The sequence below is a fragment of the Panicum virgatum genome, chromosome 3K, assembly GCF_016808335.1.
Source record: "Panicum virgatum strain AP13 chromosome 3K, P.virgatum_v5, whole genome shotgun sequence".
NCBI classification, from domain to species: domain Eukaryota; kingdom Viridiplantae; phylum Streptophyta; class Magnoliopsida; order Poales; family Poaceae; genus Panicum; species Panicum virgatum.
Window position 1 is genome coordinate 14,836,088 of NC_053138.1, and position 8,895 is coordinate 14,844,982.

The 8,895-nt window shown below is 52.8% G+C and overlaps 1 protein-coding gene and 1 pseudogene across 1 annotated transcript; one reads left to right on the forward strand and one right to left on the reverse strand.

The window, feature by feature from the left end:
• The first annotated feature begins 280 nt into the window (after positions 1-280).
• Positions 281-3,262, forward strand: LOC120697772 (phospholipase A1-II 7-like). The gene is made up of 2 exons (XM_039981097.1): positions 281-1,026; positions 2,391-3,262. Exons 1-2 carry the CDS (start codon positions 403-405, stop codon positions 2,988-2,990), a joined length of 1,224 nt encoding a protein of 407 aa, XP_039837031.1. The 5' UTR covers positions 281-402; the 3' UTR covers positions 2,991-3,262.
• Positions 3,263-7,179: 3,917 nt separating this feature from the next.
• On the reverse strand, positions 7,180-8,895 carry LOC120697773 (annotated as a pseudogene).

Genomic DNA, 8,895 nt, shown 5'->3' on the forward strand with positions numbered 1-8,895 from the left:
GCTAAAGCGCATGACCAGCACGTTCCTGCTCGAAGCGTGCAGGCTACAAGCCGAAGATCATTTTGTCAGAGACGGTTTTACTGCTGCTTAATGCTCAAGGCCGACTTGTTGGCGCCGGTCAGTTTCAGGTAAGGATCGGATAGAAATATAGAATACCTTTCGAGCACACTGAGATGGACGTGCGTACGCGTCTCTGAAAGAAAAACTGCAAGTGGGTCACCATGCACATAGATCACATCGACGCGATCTGCATCTAGCTAGCGATATAAATACACCACCAAGAAGCTCAAACAATCTATAGCAGAGCCTCAGCCAAACTCAGCTAGCTAGCAGCCAAAACAGAGGCGTAGCTGAGGCGATCGGTCGAGTTCATTGATCACCAAGTGGCAGGTAGGTGCGGCCATGGCGTCGTCGTCGCCGTCGCCGATGCTTGGAAGCATTGCCAACAGGTGGCGCGAGCTCCAGGGCGCGGGCTCGTGGGCCGGCCTGCTCGACCCGCTCGACATCGACCTGCGCGCGAACATCATCGCCTACGGCGAGCTCACGCAGGCCACCTACGACGGGTTCAACCAGGAGAAGCGCTCTCCCAACTGCGGCGCCTGCGTGTTCGGCTACGCGGACCTGCTGGCGAGCTCGGGCGCCGCCGCGGCGGGGAGCTACGCCGTCACCAAGTTCATCTACGCCACCTCGGCGCTGCCCGTGCCCGAGGCGTTCCTGGTCCTCCCGCTGCCGGAGCTGCTGCCGGAGTCGTGGAGCAGGGAGTCCAACTGGATGGGGTACGTCGCCGTCGCCACGGACGACGGCGTCGCGGCGCTGGGGAGGCGCGACATCCTCGTCGCGTGGCGCGGGACGATGCGGAGCCTCGAGTGGGTCAACGACTTCGACTTCACGCCCGTGTCCGCCGCGCCGGTGCTGGGCTCCGCGGCGGCGGCGAACCCGGCCGCCATGGTGCACAGGGGATTCCTGTCCGTGTACAGGTCCAGCGACCCGGATTCCAAGTACAACCAGTCCAGCGCCAGAGATCAGGCAAGTACTAGCTACTAGCGATGTCACCTCATCTCCCAGTTTTTAAATTTTAACTACAGTTAATTATTACCAGAAGACCGGAGCAAATCGAAACTGATGCCACGCTTGGAATTAAAATCATGTTTAGTGCAAATTAAATTTCTAAAGAACTTGTGCAAAAATCCCTTGGTTCCAAACAGGACCTGAAGCATATCATTTCACCAGCAAAAATTGTTCACGGGCAACGTTTCATGGTTGTAGAGTTTAGACAGACATGAACACACACACGAAAGCATGCACATTGCATGAATGCTTCAGTTGGGCCCACTTGTCGACCGCTGCTTTGCTTAAATCATGCATCCAAGCAGCGAGTTAGCTCGTAGTGCATGCGTGAAGATCCGTATTGATGGCAGTCAGCGATACAGGAAGTTGCATTGAGGTATTGAACTTCGTCCGAATAAAAAAAAAACCCTCCATTTCCGGACGAGAGTAATACTAATCTTAGCTGATATTAGCTAGTAAATTAATTAATAAGTTAGATCATGACCTAGTAAGAGAAAGATATATAGCCTTAATTAATAGTTTCTCTATATGAATTGCAGACTAATATTGTTAGTCGACTAGTCGTTCTAATCTGTAATGGCCAGCTAACTTCAGGTTATAACTAACATTATTAGCATAACTTTTCTGAAAACCGTCTATAAGGAAGTGGACAAGTGGTAAGACGACTATATGAACATTAATTGATCTGAATTTGGTTGAGCCCTACTAATAACCACAAGAGTAGAAATTAATCTTGGAAACAGCACCTCGATCATGACATGTATCTAAAAGATGTTCTATTCACTATCAAAGGTACTCCCTTCTGTCCCAAATTATTAGTCGTTTTGGGTTGTCTAGATACATCAAATTTGCTATTTATCTAGACACATATCATGTCTATGTGCATAGCAAAATTGATGTATCTAAAAAAACCAAAACAACAAATAATTTGAGATGGAGGGAGTATATGGCCACTACTTATACTGTGTGCATGCCCATGCATGGTGGACTAACCTCAACAATGTCAGCTTGAATAATGCTTTTGATTTCTTCAAGTATCTGACCTTCATTCTAACTATTTATATATCAGGAAAGTGGCAATGAGTTTTTAAAAAAGTTGACACTCAACCATAGTTGTTGGCATGGATACATGAAATCTAATATCTGCCCTAGATTTCTTTAACTACTTGAAATGGCATAGCGTGCGTCGCTCACCGTCTGTCATGAGCATTTGACTTTGCCGCATTGCAGCTGTTTCACATCCACACGCCAAGGCCAAGCTAATCGCCGAATCGAATTGATGATCAGATGCTTTTTTGGTGAATCATCAAACGTGTGTGCAGGTTCTTGAGGAGGTCAGCCGGCTAATGGCGCTGCACAAGGACGAGGTGACCAGCATCACCGTCGTGGGGCACAGCCTGGGCGCGTCGCTGGCCACGCTCAACGCCGTGGACCTCGCCGCCAACGGCGTGAACGCGCCCGCCGACTCCTCCCAGCCGCCGTGCCCCGTGACGGCCTTCGTGTACGCGAGCCCGCGCGTCGGGGACGGCAACTTCAAGAGCGCCTTCGCCTCGTTCCCGGACCTGCGGGCGCTGCACGTGAAGAACGCCGGCGACGTAGTGCCGCTGTACCCGCCGCTGGGGTACGTGGACGTGGCCGTGCCGCTGCCCATCGACACGGGGCGGTCGCCGTACCTGCGCCAGCCCGGGACGATCCCGACGCGGCACAACCTCGAGTGCTACCTGCACGGCGTGGCCGGGGAGCAGGGCAGCGGCGGCGGGTTCAAGCTGGAGGTGGACCGCGACGTGGCGCTGGCGAACAAGGGGGAGGACGCGCTCAAGAGCAAGTACCCCGTGCCCGCCGACTGGTGGGTCGCCAAGAACAAGTGCATGGTCAAGGGCGCCGACGGCCACTGGGCGCTTCAGGACTTCGAGCAGATTTGATCCGCATCAGACATTCAGACTGGTGCGCTCGTGCTCGCACGCACCCTTGTGTCTTTCGTATCTCTCGTCTATGAATAACGAGTGACAACAATACAATACGGGTTTGAACTGGTAGCTTGTTGTCTTGTTGTGTCTCGATCGCCTCTTCCTACCGGCCTGACCGGAGGTCGATCAGGATTTATTCAGGCTTCGTCAGGAGTCGGTAAACAATTCTCGGTTGAGTGCCAATGTGCCGTGGTGTGATAATTCAGGAGCCAGTGATCTTGCATTCACCATCCAATTCAGTTCACAACATAACTGTGGATGCATGCATGGGAAACCTACCGTATTGCTTCGGCCTACCGGAAAAGGAGGCGTTCCCGCTCACTCTCTTGGCGGGCCGCGCCGCTGGGCGTCGGGCACGTTCGCCGAGCTCGAAGCAGAGACGATGGCTCTGACAGAACGGTGCGAACCATCCCTGCGCCGGGAACGGCAGGACACCATGGCGCGCACCGTTGCCATGGTCTCTGGGGTTCTTGGCTCCGCCCATTCGCAGATTAGCTTCGTCTGCTACGGGAAGCCGACCGAACAACTCCGCGCCTCCGAAGACATGGACGCGCGCGGTCACCGTCTGCGAGGCCCTCCAAGCATCGGCGCCGAGCTCCACGAACTTGATGCAGAGGCGGCGCAGCACGTGCAGTGCAGGATGCGGCGGAGGCAGCGCTGCAGGGTTACCGATGAGGCTTTCTGCACATGAGATGCCGACGCGCGCACCCAGGTCCTGATTTAGAGCGTCCACAATGATAATAGCCGTTACTGTAGTTTGCTGATGTAGAGGTGAGAGATGAAAGATAAGACTATTTTATACTATTGGACTCATACGTCTCTCATCGATTTTTAGACTACATAAAATAGATCAGTTATTTGCTCGTCGCTAGTGACTACTTTTTCTCCTACTTTTCTATTGACATATCAAATCTAGCTAGATAAATAATTAGTCATTGCGGACGCCTTACAAACCCTGGACGGTATTTCATTCGCCGTCCAGGGTAGAGGCCGCCCACGTTGGATCGACTTGTGCGGCTGTGATGCGGCCGCGTGGAGGTGTTGTCTGGGCCGCGAGGTGGTGCGGGCGCATTTCTGAGCCCATCAACAGCCCAATTTCTCTAGATATTTTGTTGCGCGTCTGTAAATTCTAAATTTCAGTGAAGAGATTCGGCCCACCCGTTTGTTTTTTTCGGTAATGAAATCGCATGTAGTAGAACTGAATTCATCAGGCGGATAGAGTCGTACTTCTCCCATCGTGACAGATACTAATTTTCGCGCGACCACATGCGCGACGAAAACGTGAGGAATTTTTTTTTATATTTTAACCCTTTTAAAACTAATATTTTATAAATAACCTCTCTCAAACTAAAATTCCAAGTAGTAGCATGGCGCGACCCAACATTGAGTCACGCCAGAATGCATGGCGTGACCCAAGGAGGCTGCTAGCAGTGCGCAAAAATACAATCCGTTTAGCCATATTTCATTATTTGTTTTAATTTGTAAATGGTCTCCTAAATTCTTGAAACTTGACATACACAATATATAAAGTGTCTGCATTCCATTTTAACTATTTGCACTCCAATACATTATGTGGGAAATGAGAAATCCAATTTCTAATTATGCTAAATGGTTAGGCTTAGCATATGTGCAGGATTACACTTAGCATAACTAGAATTTGGATTTTTCATTTTCTACATAATATATTGGAGTAAAAATGCTTAAAATGGAACACAAATACTTTATATATTGTACCTGTTAAGTTTCAAGAATTTAAGAGACTGTTTGGTAATTAAAACAAATGACGAAATATGACTAAATGGATTGTATTTTTGCGCACTTAAAAGCAACCTCCTTGGCCAGTCACGGCAGCATGCTTAACACCCCGGAAACTAAACACACCCTATATTATTCTAATAACGGATGAACCCGAAGTTTAATTAACTAGTAAGCAATACAATTACAACATTCATATAAATTTTTTTCCCTCGAGACATCATTAGATGCAAGTACTCATATGCAGGAACTCCACCGACTGGACTGACATATTATGAGATTAACAGAGTCTTTGCCCACCATAATAATGTTGATGAGAATATCCCCTGTTAATATAAAAATAACTAGCCACATATCACACATACTCCATCCGTTCCAGAAAAAACTGTTTGTTTAGAAAATTTCATACATTTTAGTGAAAGATGATCATGTTACCTCTAATTAAGGGCATGTACAATAGTTAAACACCATGCGTCTATATAAGTCCACGTAAGCAAAATGAGGTGACGTGACCATCATTAAATGAGGAAACAATGTATTGTTGTCTACTATCTTGTCTACTACTCTGGCTCGTGCTCCCATTCAAAACAACATCAACTGTCGGCATCATCCATGCCATCAGCATGTGGCACTTGGTTTTAGAAGCTGCTACTGGACAGTTGCAAACCCGGATACTCCAGGTATAGCGGGCCAGGGTTCAGACATCCGATCCTTAGCACGGCCTCAAAAGAATCTAGCCGTTGTCGGAATAGCCTATTTAGTGTTGGTGGAGAGTGCCTCCGGATCGGACGAACACTACCACAATAAGGAAGTGCGCGAAGCAAACAACTCTGGACCAAACGCAAAGGCTTCGCTCAATCGAGCAAAATTCTCTCTCTATTCAATCTCCCTCATCAACGTACAGCGGATCGGGTATTTATAGGTGGTGGTTCACCTACCAATCCCCGTAATTACACTGTGATGCCCCATAACAACTATATTCTTGGAATATTCCAAAGACAAGGCCGTATTTTTACATCACTTGGAATATTCCAAAGACAAGACCGTATTTTTACATCACGTAGTGGATTACAGCTGGACTTCTACTGTTCCCCGGGCCCGGCTTCGTACGTCATCATATGTCAGCTCGGCCTTCGCTACCCTCGAGGGGCGCCGCTTCTGCTGTAGTTCTCGGGTCTTCGCCTGAATTCTTTAGTTTCTTCGCTTGGCTTTGCCAGGTGTCTTCGCCCAAGGGGCTTTGTGTCTTCGCATGGCTTCGCCAGGCGTCTTCGCCCGAGGGGCTTTGTCTCTCCGCATGGCTTCGCTTGGCGTCTTCGCAAGGCTCCCTCTCCGGCTCTTCGCAAGGCTTCGCTTGATTGCTCGAACATTGGACCCCGCATGGCTCCTTCGGCGCGCGAGTCTTCGGTCGATGGCCAAAGGTGGCGTCCCCAACATTTAGTACTAGTTGGAACCACCAACCGGTACTAAATGGTTCCCAGGACACTGCACGCGTTAGTACCGGCTCAATTTGCGGCCAGTAGTAACACTAACGAATAGCTCTTTCTCTAATAGTGATAATGTATTAGAGTGCTAATGGTTAAAATGGAACGCAAACACTTTATATATTATTCCTATTAAGTTTTAAAAATTTAGGATATTGCTTGCTAATTAAAACAAATAAAGAAATATGGCTAAACAGATTATATTTTTTTTGCACTCGGAGGTTTGGTCACGCCATGCATGCCGACGTGACTGGCCAAGGAGGCTGTGCAAGTGCGCAAAAATACAATCCATTTAGTCAATTTCATCATTTGTTTTAATTAGCAAACAGTCTTCTAAATTCTTGAAACTTAACAGGTACAATATATAGAGTATGTATGTTCCACTTTAAGCATTTGCACTCCAATATATTATGTAGGAAATAAAAAAATCCAATTTCTAATTATGCTGAGTGAATCCTGCACATATGCTAAGTCTAACCATTTAGCATAATTAGAAATTGTATTTCTCATTTTCCACATAATGTATTGGAGTTCAAATAGTTAAAATGGAACACAGACATTTTATATATTGTGCCTGTCAAGTTTCAAGAATTTAGGAGACCGTTTACTAATTAAAACTAATAACAAAATATGACTAAACGATTATATTTTTGCACATTGCTAGCCTCCTTGGGTCACGCCATGCATTCCGGCGTGACTCAATGCTGGGTCACGCCATGTAACTTGGCGTGACTAGCTCAGCTCATTTTGCCCCGTCAGCACCACATGAAAATCGATCTCGAGTCGCGCCACTGTGGCAGTTGAGTCACGCCACATGCAATGGCGCGACTCAGTTACAAGCAATGGCGCGACTCAGTTACAAGTCACGCCAAGTTTCGTGACGTGACCAAAAGGGCTACTTCTTGAAATTTTAGTTTGAGAAGAGTTATTTATAAAATATTAGTTTTAAAAGGGTTAAAATATAAAAAAAATCAAACGTGAGGCGCCTCGGTGTTTTTGCTTTGCTCCCTACTCGGCGTCATCTTCCTCCTCGCAGTCCATCAAGCACCAGCGCCCGTCGGCGCCGTTCACCATGCCCCTGTTGTGCGGGACCCACCACCCGGGCGGCACCCCGTGCTCGTCCCGCAGCGCGTCGTACGTCTTGTTCACCAGCGCCACGTCCCGCGCCACCGCGAGCTCGAACCCCTCCTCCTCCGCCGCCGCGCGTGCCCGCCACGCCGTGCAAGTACACCTCGAGGTTGTGCCAGGTGCGCTCGTGCCCAGGGCTCCTCAGGTACGGGGACGCCCCGTGTCGATGGCCAGCTCGGCGCCGACGTCATGGTAGAACACGGCCGGGTAGCTCGGGGATGCTGTGGAACCGCTTCTTGAAGGCGGAGCCGCCGACGCGCGGGCTGGCGAACGCGAACGCGGTGACCGGGCAGGCGGCGGCCGGCGGGGCCACGTTGTAGCCGTTGGCGGCGATGTCGAACGCGTTCAGCGTGGCGAGCGCCGCGCCGAGGCTGTGGCCCGTCACCGTGATGCTGAGCTCCTCGTCCTTGTACTTGGCCACCAGGCTGCGCACCTCGCTCAACGCCTGCATCCGCCGATCCATGCGTGCAGGCAGGCAGGACGTGAGAGAGTGTGGTGACGGTGACGCTGACGCTGACGGTGACGGTGACGCTGACGCTGACTGGCGAGGTGCGGAGGAAGGGGAGAGGCGGCCCAAGCCGGATCTGCTCCTGGCCGGATTCCCGGCGCGGTGGGAGCAGGAGGGGCCACGCGGCCACGCGCGAGCCCGCCCGTGCGCCCGCCCGCCGGCGAGGAGGGGCGCAGAGAGAGCCGCCATGGAGGAGGAGGAGGAGCAGGAGAGGGGGCCAGGGCCGCCCTGCCGCCGCCGCTCCGCCGTGCCTCGGGCGAGCCACCCGCGGGCCGTCCGCACCGCTCCGCCGCGCCGCTTCTTGGACCGGCCCCTGCTCCACTGCGACGCCGCGAGCGAGGGGGTGGAGGAGCACCGGCGCGAGGAGGGCGGCGTCCCCAGGCCGCCGCGGCCGCCCCGCCGTGGTCGCCCCGCCGTTCGCGCGCCGCCGTTGCCGTGGTCGCCGCTCCGGGCCGTGCGCGCGCCGCTGTGGTCGCCACTCCGGGCCATGGAGAGCCGAGCTCGAGCGCAGGGGCGGCGAAGGAGCTCGAGCGCCGAGGAGCGAGGAGGGTCGAGGAGGGCGGGGGACGGCGCGGCCACCGGGATCTGACCCGCCGGAGGCCCCTGCTCGCCTCACCGGCCGACGCCGCTGTGCCCAGGGGCAGCTCTTGGCCCTCGCCGCCCCCTGCCTCGGCGAGCTCGGCACCGACCGCCGCCGCGCGCGACGCCCCTTCTCGCCACGCCGCCCCAGCCGGCGCGAGTGGAGGGAGCAGGGCCCGGCCTCCTCGCCGCGTCCTCCTCGCCGCGGCCGTCGCCATGGCCGTTGCGCCTCCGCCTCGCCATGGCGGCGCCCACGCAGGGAGATGAGGGAGGGAGAGGGGCTGCGCGCGTGCAGCCGGAGAGGAGGGAGGCACGGCGGAGGAGTAGCAGCCGTCCCGCCGTCGAGCCGCCGCCGCGAGCAGGGGTTGGGGCGCGGGGCGGCGAGCTCGAGCCGGAGCTGCGCGCCGGC

Excerpts from the sequence above, each read along its gene's own strand:
- LOC120697772 (XM_039981097.1), top strand. The coding sequence starts at position 403 with ATGGCGTCGTCGTCGCCGTCGCCGATGCTTGGAAGCATTGCCAACAGG. Across the intron at positions 1,027-2,390 it reads AGTCCAGCGCCAGAGATCAG|GTTCTTGAGGAGGTCAGCCG; the intron begins GCAAGTACTAGC and ends ACGTGTGTGCAG.